This window comes from Myodes glareolus, chromosome X (genome assembly GCF_982192425.1).
Source record: "Myodes glareolus chromosome X, mMyoGla1.1, whole genome shotgun sequence".
NCBI classification, from domain to species: Eukaryota; Metazoa; Chordata; class Mammalia; order Rodentia; family Cricetidae; genus Myodes; species Myodes glareolus.
The window spans coordinates 77,845,381-77,867,794 of NC_142053.1; the positions used below are offsets into that span (position 1 = coordinate 77,845,381).

The following is a 22,414-nucleotide window of genomic DNA, read 5'->3' on the forward strand; positions in this document are numbered from 1 at the left end:
TATTATCCTCACAGCCATATATTCCACTGTTGTATTTTATGCAGAATGTAGAACAACAATTCTTAATAAATTTTGTTAATTTCATATAGGGATGTAATTTTAAGTTGAGAGTTTTCTTTTTGTTTTAGAGCTTCTTAAATAGTAAAATTATAGTTGTAGGATGTATTACCTGATGTCTCTTTACTCTATTTTAGAGATAAAAACATACTGACATGTCTATATTTAGAGCTCTTCTTTTAAAAAAAATCAAAACTTTGATTCTTTCAATTGTAAAGACATAAAATGACTGTGGGATGCATTTATATGTATATGCATACACACATAGTTGTCTTTTGGAACGACTTTGATGTGTTTGTCTGGGCATTCATTAGTATTGTCATTTGCTGTCTCTCACCAGAATTTATGTTCTTGGACTTCTGGTTATAACATTTTGTGTTACTTTTGTTATGGCTTTTTTTAAAGTGCTCTGGTACAGGAGATCTGTCCAGGTAGTTCATTATAGAGAAATTCACTTTTTTTTGAATTATTGATTTACATACCAGCAGGAGGCAGTTTCCTTTCCTGTTTAAGCACTTTACCTAGGCATTTGTTACTCACTTATTTTCCATAATTTTGTTTTCCTGATTTTTTTGTGTTATCAGGCTCATTTCTTATCATTTTTTGCTTATTTTAGTAGATGAGGTGTAATAAAACATTATCTTAGCATTTGCTGTGTAATTTAGAAGTCTTTGTTGTATGGACTTGGGAGTCCTGTTCTCTTATGCATCATCCTGATCATTGTTTGTGGGGTTATACCCTCCCTCCATATTGTTTTGCTTTCTCCTCTCTTCTTTCCCTTCCTTTCAGGAAAATGGAGGCTCTTATTACATCAGGCTCTGCCTGGGTATGCTGCCACAAGGATGGCACAGCCTGTGCCTTTAATGCTTCCAATAAGAGTCCTGACTGCTTTGAATGCTCTACTTGGTCCCATGGTATAATTTTGATCATTGAGATTCCAGGGGGCACCTTATTGCCTGGGTGAATTTTCCAGAAACGTCCTGGAAAGCCTCAAGAAAGGAACTTCAGAGCAAACAGAATCAACTAGGGATCATGACTATACATCCATCACATGCATACCAGCATGGGTCCAGCCAAGGCCTCAAATGATGCTTTGCCAGCCTCAGCTGGTTCTCGAGTCATGTCTTTGAAGTCTCTGTGGCCCATGACTCCAGAGTTAAGGTAGTGGAGTTTCCCTTTAAAGTGTCTCACTGATGGCTTTGTAGGTGGGACACATTTCACCTCAGCATGCTTTCTTCTCAGACTGAAGTTTGGTCTCAGCCCTTAGGTCCTTTAAATTATAATTTTCTGATGTAGCAGAATATGTTATGTGTTATGATTATAACAGTCATTCTTTGACATGAGGCTTGAACCATCAATCATTTTACTTTTTAAATTTATTTTTATCTATAAGTCTATTGTGGGTATATGTACATGTGTGCAGGTGCCCACAGAGGCTAGGGATGTTGATTACCCCAAGTGCTGGAGTTCCAGAAGGTTGTGAGCTTCCTGATCATGCTGGTGCTTGGGATTAAACTTGTGTCCTATGAAAGAGCAGTATGTGTGCTTAACAACATTTTGCCACTTCATTCGTTCCCCATCAGCTATAATTTATGTGAAATTATTCAACTTTATTAGTATCCTTTGCTATAAATAAGATTTTACTTTGATAAGATAATGTTCCAGGGCAGTTTGAAAATGCCCTAGTCTTAAAAATCTCTATATTTAACTTGTGATTTGGAGAAAAATGACCATTCTCTGAAATTTGTGGTTTATCTGCTTCTAAAGTGACCATAATTGTTTCTCACACTTTAACACTACTGAAGGTTGTTGACAAGTTGTAATTCTTTAATGTGTGGGTGTGCTGTCATTTTCAGTGATTTATTGTATAATTTATTACTTAACATATTGTATCACTATTTACATTAATATTCCTTTGGTATTTGACAATCTAAATCTTGTGAATAGGTAGATTTATATAGTCTGACATCCCACTTAGACATAGTCTTAAGAATCTAGAATTTGAAAGAGGAAAAATCGTGTGGTTTCTTACAGTTAACAATGTTTTTATGGTTAGCATGAACTTTTAAAGCTCTTTGAATTTGTGGTCACAACCTGAAGTCAGGTTACTGCATTGACATTTGGAGTAAGTAGATTCAGAATATATTGTCTTACCCAAATGATTTTATAGATCTTCTTATAGCCTTTAGTGAAATACAGTTTTCTGACTCTAATCTAATATGCAACAACACGTCATGTACAAGTTTTATATATAGACACATTTTTAAAGACTCTGTTACCTAGCTTGAGAAAGATTTTCTTCCTAGTTGATGAGAAGTACTGATCTAGTATGTATTTAGGATGATTTTAGAAAACCTTCTATAAAGGTCTTTTCTTTTAGTTCTAAAGAACTTTCCTTTATTTGGTAATGGCTTATGAATTTGAGGAAGATATAGTGGATCCTCTTTATAAACTGATGAAAGTAAATGATACTTGTTATTTTTCTTGTCAAAATACAATATTGCACCCCTTATTTAGTCTACGGTTTAGAAAATGTTTCCTATATGCATTACAAGCCAGAGCCACTGATCCCTATGTTTAAGAGCAAAGCTTGCTTCCTTAACCTTATAAAGAGTTAATTTGAGATGATTTAATCTATAAAATCATAGCAGAAACCATCAGAAAAATAAAGTCATCCATGGCTTCCTTCATTTCCTGGTGATTTTCTGTGTTGTCTTCTGATCTATCTGTGTGAAGGAGATAGTTCAAAATGGCATATAATGAACATTTCTGAAGTGATTCCCTATTTTGCTTCAGCTTAGTAGCTGTTTGATCTGCGTCTTTGAATGTAAGTAGCCGTGAACATTGTATCTCTCAAAATTGAGGCCTTGCCATATTACTGCTCCTTACTAAGAAGTGAACTCTTGATTGAAGTGAAACTGCGTGCTAAGCAAGGTAGAGAAGGGTTTCAAGTCAAGAAATAACAAAGTGGCCAGGTTTGGTAGCACATATCCTTAATTTTTTGCACTTGGGAGGCAGAGACAGGCCTCTCTGAATTCAAGGTCAGCTCGGGTTATATAGCGATACCCTGTTTCGAAAAACTAATGAAACAACCCAAACAAAGGTTCTGTAGTCACAAGAACACCATTTTCACTTAATCAATCCGTCTGTATTGCCGAATGGATGTTTATCTCATAAATGTTAAGTCATGACAATCTTTTAGGATCTTGCTACCTTCTTTGTGAACCATTCTATAAGCTTTTCTTTTATTAATTACTGTGATTTACAAATATATGACAAAAGGATACCTAGAGCAATCCATGACCATGACTTGTACAAAAATTTCATTATTGCTTTTATTTTACACTTTCAGATATTTTCCTTAGTTTAAGTTGGAAATTACCAAGTAGTGTATTTTCATATTAGTAAAAGGTGTATCTTCATTAAACAGTTTTTCTATTAGCAAATTTGTCTTTAGAAGCATCTTGAGAAATTGTATGAGCAAAGCTATTTTTCTGTATTTTTCCTGAAACTTAAAATTCAGTTATAATATGTGTTCTTTCACCATATAATAAGTGGCAGTGATGCCCCTTCAATGCCCCAGCTTGACTATTACTAATGGTTGATGGTTGCTTCAGTATTGAATTTTAATGGTGTTACTTTGGTTAACCTTTTTGTTAAGGTCCAAACATATTATCCTGTAGTTTGACGTGCTGTCTCCTATTAGATTGGTTTGTTGTTCATTGCTTTTCTGAGATTTTGTTTTTCTGTTAAGTATCCCTTTCTCTGTAGATTTGTTTTGGACTTTTGTTGTCTGGATAAGCGAATTTTACTGTTGTTAGCCTATCTCACATGGTAGTTACTGGAGGATGGCAGCATCAACTTTTGATTGGTTAAAATAATTAGACTATATCCCGGAGAGTTTTTAGTACATTAAAAAAATGTATGGAATTGACAAATGATCAGTGAACATTTTCAATAGTGTTCATTGGTAGCTCATGCTAAGACATGTTTATTTGCCTGTCTCATACTTGCAGTTTAGAGTCTGTTTGACAGTATTTATTCTTACTTTGATACAGAGAATTTGTTTTTAATTTGGTGTACTTTACCCCCCCAAAAAATACAGCTTTTTATTTTTTTTTTACTCCCAAGAATTGCCAAGAAGATGCTTTTAGAAGAAATTAAAGCCAATATTTCCTCTGATGAGGATGGATCTTCAGATGATGAACCTGAAGGAGAGAAAAAAAGAATTGGAAAACAAAGCGAAGAAACCCCAGGAGATGAGGGTGAGCTCCCCAAGGAGACGTTGCCATGTTGGATTTATAGTTTATTTCCTTAGCCATTTAGTTTTTGAAGATTATCTGACCAAGAAATCTCAGTAAATGCATTTGAGAGTTTAAAAAATATTTAAAACTTTACTATCACAAATCATTTGTGTGCATTATGATAATTGTGTAAGTTATGCTCATTGTTTCCCTTACTGTCAGTAAACATGTAAGCAAAATAGTTCTTACTTTCAAGTGTCACACACTGGTGATGGATAGTCAGTCCATAGTCAGGAACTGGGGCTGATAAGTTACCTGTTATCAGTGGTGGTATTAAGGTACATAAATTATGCTAATCATGAATGGAGAGAATAATTTTAAAATATATTTAAAGGAAATTCTGATAAAATATATTTTTCTTATTTAGATGCCCCAAATCAAGTCAATTCTGAATCAGATTCAGATTCCGAAGAATCTAAGAAGCCACGATACAGACATAGACTTTTGAGATACAAACTGACGGTGAGTGATGGAGAATCTGGAGAAGAAAAAAAGACAAAGCCTAAAGAGCATAAAGAAGCCAAAGGAAGAAGTAGAAGGAAGGGTAAGACATTTTAATTTTGATTGTAAAGCAAATACTTGTTTTGCGAGTGAGTTCTCATTGAAATTTGAGTATATCTGTTCAGACACTTAAACACTGCTCCTGAGAGAGCATCTGTACACATCTGATCTCATGTTTGGTCCCAGTGCATAACTAGAAAACTCTGACAGTTTTGCCATTAATGGTCTCTGTAGTTTTAGAATTCAGCCTGTCTTACACCTTAAAACCAGGAGTATTTTATATTTTAGCTAGGCAATGGTGGCACATGCCTTTAATCCCAGCACTCAGGAAGCAGAGGCAGGAAGATCTCTATGAGTTCGAGGCCAAACCTGGTCTACAAGAGCTAGTTACAGGACAGGCTCCAAAGCTACAGAGAAACCCTGTCTTGAAAAACCAAACCAAACCAACTAACCAAACAAAAAAACAAACCCAGAAGTATCTTAAAGTTTCTAATGCTGTGATAAACACCATGACTAAAATTGTGTTGGGGAAAAGTTTATTTCATCTTAGAACTCTCAGGTCACTCCATCACTGAGAAATGCTGATTCCTGATTATTGATCAGGAATATACAAGCAGAGGCCATAGAGAAATAAGAACAGTTTGCTTACTGACTTACTAGCCAAGGCTTGTTCATCCTGCTTTACGACTCAGGACCACCTGTCCAGAGCTGATCACCATCCGTCACCCCAACACACATCAATCATGAATCAAGAAAATGCCCTACTGTCTTGCTCACAGGTCAATCTAGTGGAGACATTTTCTCAGTTGATCTTCTGACTCCCCAAGTGATTCTTACTTATGTCAAGCTGACAAAAAACATTTAACAACAACCAACCAATCAAACAAACAAATAGCTTAAGCAATACAAGCAGACAAAGGAAGAAAATTACCCATGACAGACAACAGCTGGCTTGTCTTATGTCTCCCTCTTACTATAGAGTCATTATATCAGTCTTGATTTCAACCACCAATATGCCTACTGTTGTTTCTCTTTTAGAATCGTTGGGTCATGGATTTCTGTGTCCTGCACATGGTTGTTAATCATCCTCATTGGCAGAAAGTTTATAATCATTTTACCTTGAACAGCCTTGTTCACTTGTAGCCAGACTTACTTCCATTAATTTACTTTTGATTATTACTTACATATGTATGGCTAATTCTCATTTTGTTAATTCATGTAGTACTAAACACCTGCATCTTAATATAGAAATATAGTTTTTTATATTTATAAATATATATTTAGTATACCTTATCTGATATGCATAGTACCAGAAATGCGTTAGTTTAGTGGGTTTCCCCTTTTTTGAAATATTGATATGTAAATAATGAGATCTTTGGGAAATGGATCCTTGTTAACACAAAGTTCATTTATGTGTCATCTCTACTTCATGTACTTATGCAGTATTCCCAGTGCACCTGCATTTTGATAGCAATTTAGCACATGAGTTTAGATGTTTTCATTCATGAAATATGTTGATTTTCATAGACTTCAGATTTTAGTGCATTTCAGATCTGATTAAGGTTGTTCAGCCCTTACCATTTGATTCATTAAATGGTTTATCATGTTTTGGCCGTTTTGTTGTTGTTGTTGTTTTTTTTTTTTTTTTGAGATTCAGGGTTTTACCATGTATTCTGGGCTGTCCTGGCATTCCTTATGTTGACCAGATTGCTGGCCTCAAACTCAGAGAAATCCTACCTGCCTCTGCCTCCCTAGTGCTGGGATTAAAGGTGTGCCACCATGATGGGCTTGAATGCTTGAATTTGGTATATCTTATGTAATATATACTCTCTTATTAATACATACTCTCTCTCTCTCTTTCTGTCTCTCTCCTGATGGTCTTTATATAATTCTCTAGTCTTTTAATGTGAAATGACTAAATGGATTTTGTTTCTTTTGAAAACTATTTACTCATTTCTTTCTAAATTCAAGTGAGCAGTGAGGATTCAGAAGACACTGACTTTCAAGAGTCAGGAGTTAGTGAGGAAGTCAGTGAATCTGAGGATGAACAGCGGCCTAGAACAAGGTCAGTATTACACAGTTTTTTGTTTGTATGTCTGTTTTATTTTGCAAAGAAGGTTAGGAATTGGGCCAATGAGATGACCCAGAGAGTAAAGCTGCCTACTGCTGAGTTTGACCTGAGCTTGTTCTAGGACCCACGTGGTGGAAGGAGAGAATCGATACTTGTAAGCTATTCTTGTTTCCCTGCATACATGGGTACTCTGGCCCCCTCCCTCTAAAAAAGGGCTATGATTGATTGCAAATAAAGTTACACACACACACACACATATGTATATATATAGGTTTGAAATTAATGTTTGAAAGTGAGAAAGCTCAGTAGGTAAAGATACTTGCTGATAAGCCTTATCCTTAGAAATAAATTGATGCAAAGAGAGAACTGATGCCTACACGTTTTCTTAACTGCTACACATTGGTGCGTGTTCTCTCTCTCTCTCTCTCTTTCTCTCTCTCTCTCTCTCTCTCTTTCACTTATACACACACAGGGAATAAATGTGTTTATGAAACCCTTAACATTGTACAAATTAATATATGTTGATAAAAATTAAGAAAACAAGTAATTATATGTAGTCTGTAATAGTGGTGGCGGTTGAACTCAGGGCTTTATGTGTTTTTTGACAGTGATTCTACCAATGAGATACAGGCCCAGATCTTCCTCTTTTTCTGTCTTTCCTTTCTTCCTGTTTTATTGGGGGTGGGGGTGGGTGGGCAGTGTTATATATCCAGCCAGGGCTGCTGACTTGGAGTTTCTGTGTACCTGTGGATGACCTTGAACCATTGTTATTCTTATTTTCACTTCTTGGGTGCTGAGTTGACAGGTGTTTCCTATCACCATTTTACTCTGTGATAGGGCTTAGACCTAGAGCTTTGTGCTTTGTAGGCCAGCGCTCTACCACCTAAGCTACAGTCCTAGCCCCTCGTTAATGTTTTTAATTGCTTGATTTTGATTTTCTAGTGCTGAGAATGAAACCCCGCGGTCTTAGGCATGTTGTGTGCATGCCATACATTTGAGCAATGGTGTCCAGAAAAAGTCAGTGTTATTAATACTACTAAAGTATATGCTTAAATATTGCTAAGATGCTTAATTTTATGATTTGTGCCTTTTATTATTACTAAAATAATAACATGGCATATGTATGCTGCTCAGTGGTATAGTATGTGTGCCAGCGTATACATGATCCTGGCATGGTATTTCCAGAATAGTACATGCTCATCAGGAAGCATTTTATTTTATTTTATTTTACATTTAAAATTTTCTTAAGATCTGCAAAGAAAGCAGAATTGGAAGAAAATCAGCGGAGTTATAAACAGAAAAAGAAAAGACGACGGATTAAAGTTCAAGAGGATTCATCCAGTGAAAATAAGGTAATAATGGCATTTATTGTTTGTTTGAATTATTATTCACCCATTATATTATACTTCATAATAAATTCACCATTTTTGTTTGTATTCCATTCAGTAATTACATTTTATTATTTAAATTTTACTATTGTTGAAAGAATCATTTGTTCTTTCTTATTTTCCACCTTTAGCAAGAGTCTTTAATTCATTTTTAATATGTTATTTTATTCACATTTAAAACATTGTAATATAATGCAATCATAACCTTTTTATGCAAATTGGTGTTTTGCCTCCTTGTATGTCTGTGTGAGGGTAGTTGATCCACTGGAACTGGTGTTTTAAACAATTGTGAGCTGCCATGTAGTTGCTGGGAATTGAACCTGAGTCCTCTACAAGATAAGTCAGTGCTCTTAACCACTGAGCCATTTCTCCAGCCCCAAAACATAACTATCTTCATTCATTTTTTTTCTTTGTTTAAATTCTCAAAAATATTTTTTTCACACAATATATTCTGATCATGGTTTCCTCTTTTGAGAAAGGATTCATGTAGTTCAGCCTGACCTTGAACTAACTCTGTTTCTGAAGTAGGCATTGAATTCCTGACCCTCTTGTGTCAGCTTCCTGAGTGCTGACATAGCGTCTCATGCATGTTAGATACCTACCCTTCACTTGAGACAATCTCCTAGGCCAGAAGGCTTTACTTTTTGACAAACTAACTTTGGAAACATGTTAGAATATACTATTTCATGGCCTTAATTGCTTTCACAAACAATAATTTCAGGCCCACTGGACTTTTCAGAAGTTTCAAACATAATTTGTGTGTGTGTGTGTGTGTGTGTGTGTGTGTGTGTGTTTAATGCCATGTGTGTGCAGGTAGGACTCTAAAAGAAGGCAATGGATCCCCTGGTGCCATTATGAGTCACTGAATATGGGTGCTGGGAATTGAACTCAGGTCGTCTGGAAGAACAGCAAGCCGTCATCTCTTCAGCCCAAGACTCACTGATCTTTGTCATTTTTCTGTCTGATCTTTATTTTGCTCCTGGTGTACTCTGATTTATGAATTTGACATTTAAAGTACCCTTTTCAATAAAATACTTGCTTTCCTTCCTATCTTATTTTGTTGATGAATTGTTTTCAAGTTTAATTCATGTTGTAGTATATATCAGCATTTCATTTGTACATCTGGATAAACTGTTGTATATGTATATCACATTTTGAGTATTCATTCAACTGTTGTTGGACATTGCTTATTTTCTCCTTTTAATTGTTTTGAGTCAGGCGATTGTGAACATACCTATAAATATTTGCTTTTATTTCTGTATTTAGTTGTTTCTGGTATGTGTGCAAGTTGTAATTGCTGGGTCAGATTTCCACGTAGTTTTTCTACATTGGTTACATCATTTAGCATTCTTAAAAGCACTATACTTCCTCATGTTCACTGACATTTAGTTTCTTAAATTTGGCTTTATTAATCAATAATAACAATTACAATGTGCATAAAATGGTATCTAATTGCAGTTTTGAATTTTTTTTCTCCGACCTGTCAGTTTGGATATCTTTTCATGTTCTTGTTAGCTAGTCGTATACAGTTTTAAAATTAATACCTATTTGATTCTTTAGCCCTGATTCTTTTCCCTTGTCCTGGTTTAATTGAAGCTTTATTCAACACTTATTCATTTCTGGATATAATTAATAAAGTTTTTCATCTACTCCTTGTTGGCACATTATGCAATACAGCATGAAGTAAATGGATTAGAGCATTTTTACTGTTTTTCTCTGTATTTGAATTCCACAGAGCCATTCTGAAGAAGAAAAAAAGGAAGATGATGAGGAGGAGGAGGAAGAGGAGGAGGAGGATGAAAATGATGATTCTAAGTCCCCTGGAAAAGGCAGAAAGAAAATTCGGAAGATTCTCAAAGATGATAAACTAAGAACAGAAACCCAGAATGCCCTTAAAGAAGAAGAAGAGAGACGAAAACGTATTGCAGAGAGAGAACGTGAGAGAGAGAAATTAAGAGAGGTAGCCATCTTATTTCTGTTTGATATATAACTTTCATAGATGTATGTCACAGATGCATACAGATTTTCAAGAGTTGAATGTTTTAATAAACTGTAGATTTCTAGGTAAAATTCTTTTACACCAATGTTAGCCTGCTATGCTTATTAGGCTTTGCTTGTAGAATTAAGGATTTGAAAACACTTGAGACTGTTACATGATCACAAATGATTGTAATCATGATTAGTTCGGAAAATTACTTCCTTTTTAAAATTTCTTTCTAGTTTCTAAAATTGTGTGTATGGGGTACATGTGTACCATGATGCACATGTGTTTATCAGAAGGCACTTTGTGATTGGTTCTCTCCTTTTGCATTTATGTGGGTTCTGGAGCTCTAACTCAGTTGTTAGGCTTGTGTAGAGAGTACCTCTATCTGCTGAGTTCTCGTGTCAGCTTTAAATTGATTTCTTATATGTATAAAATATTTTTTAAAAGTTTGTTATTTTAAATTATGGGTTTATATGTTTGTCTTCATGTGGGTTTGCTTCATAAGTGTGCGTGTTTGCCCATGAAGGCTCGAAGACGGTGTCGAATCTGTTGGAATTGAGATTCCAGGCACTAGAGTTGCCTGCCAGACATGGGTGGTAGGAATTGCTTGTCCTCTGCAAGAGCAGTATGTGCTGTTAACCTCTGAGCCATCTCTCTAGCCCCAGGATTTCTCTTTTTGAATGAATTTTATAGTGAAAATGCTGTCAAATATATGTATGGAAAATTATATAATAATCCTCCATGTATCCTTTATTCTAGCATCATCCATTACTAACAGTACCAGATTTGTTTCATATATTTTCCTACTTTTGGATTATTTTGGAATAGATCCCAGAAATGGTATCATCATCTATCAGTAATTTTAAACATTATTATAAGGTCATATTATATTTTATTCCTTCAGGTTGTAGTATTTTGAGAAATGTGTTTTCTTTTTAAGTTGTGTTGCTTTGAATTTTTATTTTTCTATGTTGTGACCTCTACAACTTTTGGGATACATACACCTGATGACTTTTTATGGGTGTCTTTGTGAGTTGCCTTTTATTGTGAGCTCATTCCTTATCAACACTCAGAACCCAATATCTAGGCAACCCAAAATTAAATCAGGTAGATGAATACATTTAAAATTAGTAAATGCCAGCTATGACTCCACTAAGAACCACAGGAAGAAAAATGACCAAAATAATGATATAGAGTAAGCTATGAAGTGAAAAATTATTGTAAAAATAATAATGAATATATTTAATTTAAAATGAGGTAGGGAAATAAGCAAAGAAAGCATATTATATGGAGGAAAAGAACTTCCCATCTTTACTAGCAGATGCTACTCAAGGTCACAGTAAGGTTTTCTACTGTGGTGTGTGTAAGTGGCCAGCTCCTGTATGCAAGCAAGGCTGGCAAAGTTTCCAAGACAAAAAGTTCTCCCTCCATGTGCTATGTTTTTCGTGTGCATCAGAACCCAGGAGAAGGATGCAAAGCATTCTATACCATAGTAGAAGGGGAGAACTCACATTCCCTGGTACTTTGTGTAATGATCTCAGAGTATTCAGATTTGCCCAAGGAAAGAGATTGCAGACATCAAGGGATTTTCCTCCTATTTGAAAATGTTTGCATACACTTAACCTCTTTGAAGAAGATAAATCCATTATCTTACCATTATTAGAAAAGTTGGGAATGACTTAGCTGGGTATGACTCTACTGAATCTTCTGCTCAGTGTTTCATTAAGTTTAAGAAATTCACCAGGGCTTTACTTTTGTCTAAGAGTTTGTGTTATTTTCTCAACTCGTTTACATAATGTGTTAGTTTGTTGCAGTTGCGTACATAGTCCCTTATCTACTACACGCTTCTTTCTGCTACATGGCATGTTGCTTCCATTTTGTGCCCCATAGGAAAGCATTTCAATCTTTTGAATGGCTAACTTTGAGTTCAGGCCTATTTAGGAGAGTATGTTTTGATTAAGTCTGAGTTAAATAATGATTAGTCATATCTGGGACTAATATCACATTGTATTTATAGGTCTTAACCACACTCAACGAAGGCAGATTATACAGGACGTTTAGATCATGAGGCAAGAATACTGGTGCCATTTTAACATTTTGCCTATCACGTCTTGCAAACAGGCCAAGGCATTTTAAGAAATTTAATTTTTTTTAGTGGCTTTTCCTTGTGATTTGCCATGATACCATCTATGCTAGGACATAACTGTTGAATACTTATTATGTACTAAATTCTTAATATATGCTGCTTTATTTTCCACAGTTTCCCTGAGGGCTCTTGAAACACATTCCTAATTTTCAAGTATAGAAACTAATGTTAAGAAAATTTACATAGCAAAATGAAATGGAATTTGTACCTAAATATATATGCTCAACTCTGTCTCCCAGCCTTATTCTTAATGTGTTTATCACTTAAAATTTCATGTAAATTCAGTGTCCATGTAATTCATTATGAACCTGTGATTTGATTTCCAATTTGTATGTATAAGATTTCTTAGTTTCTTATGTTTGCTTCAGGATTACTTCTAGGCTAGATGTGGTGATATAAACAACTGTAATCCCAGCATTTAGGAATGGGAGAGAGGTTGACTATCACTTCAAGGGAGTATTTTGTTTTTCAGTTTTTAAGAGACAGTGTTTCATGTTGCAAAGTTTTTTATGAACTCAATATTTTGCTTAGGCTGTCTTTGTCCCCCTGATTTTCCTGTGTTTACTTTCCAGGTAGTAAGAGTATAGGCTTTGTTACCATGCTTGATACAACGTTTTGTTTAGTTTTCTATGTTAGGGAATTGAACCTTAGGATCTGGCACATGTTAGGCAAACTCTCCACTATCCAGCCATACCCCACCTCTACAATTTTTCTAATTAAGAATTTTTGTTTGTTTTTTGCATGTGACAATAAATTGTTCACATAAGCATTTCTTTTGTTAAAACATCATTGGGTTTGGGCTATCTGGAAGCAATTTTCTAGATCTAAATCTGTTGCTTAGTTCCTATTTTTAAAGTATGAGTTAGGGTAGACAAAAAATGTGTGTGCACATACTTGTGCTTGTGTGTGTTAAATTAAGATTTTTGTTAGTATATATGTATTTGTGTGTGTGTGTGTGAGGTGCATATTTATGTAGAACTCAGAGTTCAGCCTGGAGTGTCATTCCTTAGGAACTATCAACTGCACTTAAGATAGGGACTCTCAGGGACTTGGAGTTGGCCAGGTATGTTATGCTGACTTGCTTCTGAGTGATAGAATCTGCCTTTCTCTACTACCACAAAGGCTAGCTTGCCTCTTTCCTTCTTGCCTTCTTTTGTCTTTTTGTTCTCCCCCCCCTCCGCCTAATTGCCTGCCTGCCCACCCTCTCTCCCTTCCTTCCTTCCTTCCATGCATTTTTGGGATTGGACTCAGGTCTACATGCTTGTACAAGCAAGTACTTCATTGACTGAGAGAGCTATTTGCTTAAAATCCTACTTAATACAACTATTCCAAAATTTTGGGTGCTATAGTGATTTCAAGTCTATATGAGATTTTCTTTTTCTCTGGAAAACATGAACCTGGTTATAGGTGTGTTTATGCTTTGAAAAAAATCTATCTAGGATTGATACTAAGCTGAGCAATGGTGGCTAATGCCTTTTATCCCAGCACTTGGCTCGTAGGGGCAGGTGGATCTCTGAGTTTCAGGCCAGCCTGATCTACAAGAGTGAGTTGCAGGACTGCAAGGACTGTTACACAGAGAAACTCTGTCTTGAAAACCAAAACCAACCAAACAAACAAACACAAAAACAAAAGAGATTGCTACTCCACCATTGCTTGAAAGATTTCCGTGAGCTTAACTATCGACAACTCCCTTTTTTGTAGGTGATAGAAATTGAGGATGCCTCACCTACCAAGTGTCCAATAACAACCAAATTGGTTTTAGATGAAGATGAAGAAACCAAAGAACCTTTAGTTCAGGTTCATAGAAACATGGTTATAAAATTGAAACCCCACCAAGTAGATGGTAAGAAGTTATTAAATGATTCAATCACTTTTAGCTAAATTTTACCTATATTTTGCTTTCTTCTGTTTGTCTAGCATTTTGCTAATCACTGGAGATACATTGTCGAGCAATAATATGATTACAGCTGTTTTAGATCTCACCAGGAAGGGAGAACAGGTTTTAGTGACTGCAAGCATAGTGTTTTAAATTGGCAAGAGGTGCTCTTACAAGTGGGAAGCAGAGTAGATAGTGCTTGGCTAGAGCAGTTAGGAAGAAACACAGTTAACCAAAAGCTTTCTTAGGGAAATGCCATTTCAATATTTTCAAGTAAGTGTTTAATTGATTTTCCCATATTAGTATTAGGAAGTTATTCAACTGTTCCTATTCTCTGCTGTGTTAGTATAGAACTACTACTTTAATTTTAAATGTATATGTGAAGTAGTCCATAAGGGAAGTTCAACTATTCCTACTTCTTGGATTACCAGCCCTGTTTATTGTTCAGTTTCTAATGCTCAACAAACAATTTTCTTCCCAGAATAGTTTTCTGGTTCATTCAGTAGCTCTTAATGTGTATTTGATAGGAAGCTCTGCCCTCTTTGGTTAAAGTTTCTGTTTTTCAAGTATTCTTCTACCTTTTAAAGCTATCTTAAGGTATAGAGAAATCTAGTGTTATAGTTTAGGGTATTTGAGCAGACATCCCTCTTGTTTTCTGTTTGTGTTTTAGTTCTGCTTTACTTTAGCAGAAAAAAAACCAATTCTATTTATATTAAGAATTTCTTTAGTCAACAACAATAACAACAACAAAATATCTTTAGCACCCATTGTGTTTTGAATGCTATTTCTTGGGTGTTGGAGAGATGGCTCAGTAGCTAAGAGTACTTGTTGCTCTTGTAGGGAAACTTGGTTTGGTTCCCAACACTCATATGGTATACATTTAGACACATAAAATATAAATGTTAAAAAACAAAATCTAAAAGCCTGCTGTTTCTTACGAGTTTTGGTTTCTCATTCTTAGGTGTTCAGTTTATGTGGGATTGCTGCTGTGAGTCTGTGAAAAAGACAAAGAAATCTCCAGGTTCAGGGTGTATTCTTGCCCACTGCATGGGCCTTGGTAAGACCTTGCAGGTAAGAGCTATAAGAAATAAACCTATCCATTTTGCACATATACTAAAAGTGTTTTGGATTCTGCTGTGTTTTAGGTGGGTTGTAGAGATGCAGCAGTAAATAAGAATGATAAGGTCCCTTCTCAAGTATTGTATATTGCATATTGTGGTGAGGAATGAAATTTAAAATGTACTTTCTGATACTCTGTTAAAAGGGGAGGATCAAGAGTTAGGGTAAACATATTTAAAGAGGTGGTGTTTGTGCATGCGTATCCATATATATGCATAAAAACAATGGAAAAAGAGACCATGAATTAGATAGAGAGCAAGGAGGAGTATGTGCAAAGTTTCGGAGGGAAGAAAGGGAAGGAGGAGATGATACAATTATTTTACAATCTCAAATAAAAGAAAAAGTTAAAAACCCAAATACTCTTGACAGCACTACAAAAAGAGTGACGCTTGTGTAAAGTGCTGAGTGATAGAGTTGAGGCAAGTGTGCTTGCAGGTGTGACTACCAGCAACTTCAGCGATACAAGATGAAATTTGTTTTTGTTCCAAGACAGGGTTTCTCTATGTAACATTCTTGATTGTTCTGGAACTTGCTTTGTAGACCAGGCTGTCCTTAAACTCACAGATCAGCCTGCCTCTATCTCCCATATGCTGGGATTAAAGGCATGCACCACGACTGCCCGGCCTTCTTACTGAACTTTATAGTTTGTGATGGTAGTAAGAATTTAAAGTCCTTTCCACTACTAAAACTCCTCCATTTCTAGGACTGGTTTTAATGTTATATTTCTTTATATTTTGTATGGGTTTGAAATTATGGTCTTGCTTTCTTGGCTGACTTATTATTTAAAGCATACTGAGTAAGTTGTGATTATTTGATTTTTTTAATTTGTTTTGTATATATTTAAATGGAAATGTAACTTTATTTACTTTATTGTAGGTGGTCAGTTTTCTTCACACAGTTCTTTTGTGTGACAAATTGGATTTCAGTACAGCTTTAGTGGTTTGTCCTCTTAACACCGCTTTGAACTGGATGAATGAATTTGAGAAGTGGCAGGAGGGACTAAATGATGATGAAAAGCTTGAGGTAACGTTTAGTTATGTTTCCTATTGAAACAATAGCATGAGATTCCTATATGGGAAGACAATTTTTAGTTACTAATGCACATTTTAATGGCAGTATTTAAAACTCAGTTGTTTTAATAGCTGCTGTTAAACCTTTATTTTTCAAGGTCTCTGAATTAGCAACCGTGAAACGTCCTCAGGAGAGAAGTTATATGCTACAGAGATGGCAAGAAGATGGTGGCGTTATGATCATAGGTTATGAGATGTACCGAAATCTTGCTCAAGGAAGGAATGTGAAGAGTCGGAAACTTAAAGAAATTTTCAATAAAGCTTTAGTTGACCCAGGTAAGGTACTATCAACACTGACCAAAGCCAGTTGAAAATATGTGTTTATCTGTAATTTAAGAGTTATTTTAATTTCTTTAAGTCAATAAAGCTTTAGTTGGTCCAGGTAAGGTATCAGCGCTGACCAAAGCCAGTTGAAAATATGTGTTTATCTGTAATTTAAGAGTTATTAATTGAATACTTATTAAGTAGCCAGTACTTGTTTCCTTTGTCCATTAGGTTTTATTTTTTCTTAGTACTAAATATAATTTTAATAGCATAAAATCATCTTTAATACTTTTAGATATTTAGTTTTAGTGTTTTGATCTGAGTTTGGTGTATTATTAGAATTCTAACTATTGTATCATTTCAGCAGATTTTTTTTCAGTGTATCCTGTGAATGGTTTTAAAACAGTTTTTCAAATCAGGCATGGTGGCATGTGCCTATAATCATAGTCCTCCCTATTTGACAGGGATGTCTCTGTGACTAGCAGAGGGTCATCTTTGCTTCTGATCCTCCTGCCTCCACTTCCTGAGTGATGGAATTATTGACATTAACCCTGTCACGTGGTTTACGTGATGATGTGGTACTACAGATTAATCCCAATGCCTCATGCATGCTAGGTCACATGCCCAGCCTGAAATTTAATTTTGAAGTAAATTTTATATGCTGGGCACGGCAAATCATCTGTAATCCTAGTATTTCTGAAATGAAGGCAGTAAGATGATATGTCCATCTGAAACAGGATGGGGCATGCACTAAACTAGCTTAGTGGATGAAAGCTGTTACTCTGCATGCCTGGTGATCTGAGTTCAATTTCTGGAAATTGGTGCAAGAATGGATTCCAGAATCAGTTCAAGATGCAATGATTTATTTTATTCTTAATTTTCATCTTACTTATTCTGAGAGGGAGAGAGAGGAGAGAGGGGAGAGAGAGAGAGAGAGAGAGAGAGAGAGAGAGAGAGGTTGAGATTACAGGAATGAGTAGAATCGATAAATGTGAACATATGTGTTCCATGGCTTGCATGTACAGAGGACAGAACACAACTTGGCACCTTTCCACCACTGTGGGTTTCTGTGCTAGTACTCATGCATTTGCAACAATCCTGAGCACTTTGACTTACTGAATCATCTGTCTGGCTTACTTTTATTTTAGTAGTGGTCTGAGTGCTATTGGAAACTGGAAGCTGGCATATAATTCCCGTATGCTTCTGTTTTCTCTTCTTTGTCCACTACTCTTAGGTTCTCTTTGGCTCCTAGTTAGTACATCTTGGATAGCAATTTACCATTTATTTAACTCATGAGCACATTGCTGCCACTTCATGAATTTTTGCTTTCTTAGCCACCAACAAAGTTGGTACAGTTTTAGGCGAGAAGAGGAAGCTAAGAGAATATACGTAAAAGATTTAAAACAAGACTTAGTGTTATGTGGCAGAGACAGGAGGCAAAGAGACAGATCACCTTAGAGCCAAGATCAAAAAAATGTAAACAACAATTCGGAGAGACTAGTAGATCAGAGGACAAGCAGGAGCTCTTAAGAACACAAAGGAGAGGAGGGCTAGTTAGCTGAGTAAATGTCTTCAATTTTAAACCTATGAATTTAAGTCTATTGCTGTTCAGCTTTCCAGCAAACAGTTCCAGGTGCTAGGTGTACAGTATCCAGCTTGATCTGAAATTAATGGGTTTTTCTTCATGTATTCTAACACTGCTTTAGTAAATTCTGGTTAATGTGTAATGCAATTCTAAATGTAGTTTTAGCTGATAAAATGCTTATTTTACTTTAAAATGTATTCATTTACTTTAATTTTTAAGTTATTTTTAAAGTATTTTTTGGTGTAAATGTTTTGCCTGCATTTATATCTGTGCACCATGTGTATGTCTGGCACCTGAAGATGCCCAAAGAGCTTGTTAGGTCTCCAAGTATTGGAATTACAGAAAGTTGTGAGCTGTCATTTGGCCCTTGGAACTGAACCTAGGTCTTTATAAAAGCAGCAAGTCCTCTTAGCCTTTGAACCATCTCTCCAGTCCTCTTGTTAATTTTTAAGTTTAAATGTCTAGGTTATCCTTGTTATGACTTCAACAATACTTTGGTTGTCCATTAGTGTTTTGTTAAATTGTGTGTGTGTGTGTGGGGGGGGGTTGTGACAAGGTTTTTTTCTACATAGTTGTGATGGGCTTTGAATGCTTGATCCTTCTACTGTCCTTGTTAGTGTCCCCTTAAGATTAGAGATAATTTTGTCTCAAACTATTTGTATTGCAAAGAGTATCTCATAATATATACCACGTTTAACATATACCAAGAGGAATGTGTTTAAAACATAAAATAGTTCCAGCATTTAGTGTTAGTTATTTTAAATAAGCTGCAAATGTTGCATGACTTCTTGTAATTAGTTTTATCATTTCCTTTTTAAAATGCTTATTTTTATTTATGTGTGTGAGTGTTTTGCCAGCATGTGTTTTTGTGCATCAGGTTCATGCCTGTCGCTCGTGGAGGCCGAAAAGTGTGTCAAATCTCTTGGAAATGGAGATATGGGTGGTTGTGAGCCATGATGTAGGTGCTGGAGGTGGAAGCCAGGTCCTGTGGAAGAGCATCAAGTTTTTATAACCACTGAGCCACTTCTTTATTCAGCCTTTATATTATTCCTTATAAAGTTTTGATATTTGTCTTTTTCATGTATATATAAATTCTTTGTCTTTTGTGATAATGTAATCTATAGCCAAAATATTATCTTTGAAGATATTTCATTCTAATTGTTAAAAGCGGTTAAGTATTTTAAAATATCTTAGTTCTAAAAGTTATTTCTTTTTTTTTTTGTCATCCCCCAGAAGATAGTTCTTTTTTGAAAAACCCAAGTCTGTTGGGAGTGATCTTCTTCGCTTGTATTTCTCTCTCTCTTTTTATGTTGGTTAAGTCTTTTGTTTATTTGTTTGTTTTTCAGGCAGGGTTTCTCTGTAGCCCTGGCTGTCCTAGAACTCGCTCTGTAGACCAGACTGGCCTCAAACTCACAGAGATCCTTCTGTCTCTGTTTCCTGAGTGAGTGCTGAGATTAAAGGCGTGTGCTAATATCATCTGGTTGTTGGTAAAATCTTTAAGCTTTAGTCTTCAAGGTTTATAGACCTTAATACTTTAATACTTTGCTGTAGTTGCTTTGATTAATACTACTCAGTGCCATTTCAACCAAACACAGTGACACATAAAATATGATCATGCTTGTCATAATGTTACCTTCTTTCAAGACCCAGCATTATAAAATGATTAACCATAGATACTTCCATGAACAGCCTTTTTAGTCTCATTGGATTTAAATTAAGCATTGTTTTTGCTTACATTTTTATAGGCCCTGATTTTGTTGTTTGTGATGAAGGCCATATTCTGAAAAATGAAGCATCTGCTGTTTCAAAAGCTATGAACTCTATACGATCAAGAAGGAGGATTATTTTAACAGGAACACCACTTCAAAATAACCTGATTGAATGTGAGTTAATATACACCTTTATGCTCTAGAATGCTGTTGTTGACTCATATAATTTTGCACTGTTTCCATTTTCCTTCTTTCTGTTTGTTGTAGTCCCTTACCATGATCTATAGTTGATCCTTCTGTTAAAGAACAACATGCTTATAACTGAAGTGCTATATGGTTATGAGTAGCATACCACAAGACATGTGCTGCTGTTATTGCTCAGATATAGCTAAGGAAACTCAAATATTTGAAAAAGTATCAGAATTCTTTAACAATTGCGTTAAAATATACAAAGTGTATATGTGCTTATTCAATGTGTCTTATAAGGTCGTATATCCAATTTGGAGAAAGTACTAGTAAGGAAACAAAAGAGTCTGAATGTGGTTGTATACACCTTTGATCCCATCACTGAGGAGGTTTATCTTTGTGAGTTCTAGGGTTGCCAATACTACACAGTGAAACCTCCACTCCATTTGCAAAAAAGTATAAAAAGAAATGCTGGTTGTAAACAATTTTGGAAGAGAAAACTGAAATATACAGAGAGGTGCCCTGTGAATATCCTTCATTTTCTTGGAATGGAACAGGAGCTTATTTAGCAAATTCCAATTGTTATTATTGTGTTTTCCATTACATCAGGCTTTTTATTTGTTTGTTATTTTTTCCCACTGTTCTTTTGTTCTCCTTACTATAGAAATGCTATTTTACACTGTGGTGCTGTTTAATATAGGGCAAGTGGTGGCACCTTTAAAGGCTTGCACAGCTGAGGAATCAAGAACAAAATTAACTGCATAATTTAGTCATAGTAGCTTATTATCTACTTTTATTACTTTTATTTCATATTTATTTTTTTACAACATGCCTTCACTGACCATAAAATCATTATAGTTATATATACTTGTTTTGTTTCTCATGTAAAGAATAGTGATTTAGAGTCAATCACTTTTTAGAAGAATTAGGCCTAGGGTTTATGGATGGTCTCTTTCAGTTTCTTTTATGATTCATGTAGTTCTAGATCAGGCTTAGAACCAGATATTTTTCTAAACTTGACTTTTTCTCCTCACCTCCCTTCCTGCCTCTAATTTCCCTTCTTTTTATAATCTGAGGTTTTGGCATGGGCAATATATTGGGGAGTTTTTCTGGGTTTCCATCTTTAATGTTATTAATGAATCAATGTTTTGTCTCTTAGATCATTGCATGGTTAACTTTATCAAGGAAAATTTGCTTGGATCCATCAAGGAGTTCAGGAATAGATTTATAAATCCAATCCAGAATGGTCAGTGTGCAGATTCTACCATGGTAGATGTGAGAGTGATGAAAAAACGTGCTCATATTCTCTATGAGATGTTAGCCGGATGTGTTCAGGTACAGATGCTTCCATAATAATAATACTACCATCCCACATTATTTTCTGAGTTGAAACTTCAACTACTTTTGTTCTTTTTTTTTATGTTTTGCATCTCTTTAAAAATCTTCCATTCATTCATATTTGTAATATCTTGCCTCATATATTGCTATGTTCATGTTTAAATTCATGTCTTAAGAAAAGGGAGTTCTAAAAATGCACAGCTGTTATAATTAAGAAATTCTGTTTTGTACTATGGCATGGTGTTCAGAACCTCACTGTTTGAAAATAGTTGTAGTAGAATTCCTGTAAAAGTGGAAAGAGAAAATTTGCTCACATAGTTTTCCTCTGGGCTCCACATTTATGCTTTGACACATATGTGGTTCATATATTCATTCACTCTTCAGTCATACATCCATTCAGAGACACATAGACGCACACACACATGCACACACTAGTTTGGTTGCTTTCAGGTATATACTGAACAGGTTAGTAGTGTTATTTAAGTAAGACTGTTCGTGAATCTATGTTTATAGATAGGTAACTATCTTGTTAATCAATTCAGAAATTTTAAGATCTACATTCTCTCAGGACACTAAACCCTAAGGGTGGCTACAAAGATGATCCACAGTGAAGCAGAATATCCTTTAGGATGGCTATAATACTACTATCATAGTAGACAGTTGTGTTTAATTAGGTTGGCTACATGTACTCATAAGTACTTTGTTTCTTTATTGCTATTATTACCCAAGTAGTAAGTTGGTTTTTTTTTAAGTTGGTTTTTTTTTATGTTTTGTTTTAAGTAGTTATTTCTATTTAGCTATTATTAGTATTATTTT

The 22,414-nt window shown here is 35.2% G+C and overlaps 1 protein-coding gene across 12 annotated transcripts in view; it reads left to right on the forward strand.

Annotated features, from left to right (window-relative positions):
* The window catches only part of Atrx (ATRX chromatin remodeler), a 160,321-nt gene that overhangs the window by 82,611 nt on the left and 55,296 nt on the right, over nt 1-22,414 (forward strand). For all 12 annotated transcript variants that reach the window (XM_048417796.3, XM_085684635.2, XM_085684636.2 and 9 more), the window contains 11 exons: nt 4,189-4,322; nt 4,729-4,905; nt 6,834-6,927; nt 8,183-8,285; nt 10,057-10,281; nt 14,153-14,294; nt 15,289-15,398; nt 16,323-16,469; nt 16,615-16,792; nt 20,111-20,248; nt 21,420-21,595. In XM_048417796.3, the coding sequence (XP_048273753.3) occupies nt 4,189-4,322; nt 4,729-4,905; nt 6,834-6,927; nt 8,183-8,285; nt 10,057-10,281; nt 14,153-14,294; nt 15,289-15,398; nt 16,323-16,469; nt 16,615-16,792; nt 20,111-20,248; nt 21,420-21,595 (1,624 nt within the window). The remainder of the gene's footprint in view (nt 1-4,188; nt 4,323-4,728; nt 4,906-6,833; nt 6,928-8,182; nt 8,286-10,056; nt 10,282-14,152; nt 14,295-15,288; nt 15,399-16,322; nt 16,470-16,614; nt 16,793-20,110; nt 20,249-21,419; nt 21,596-22,414) is intronic.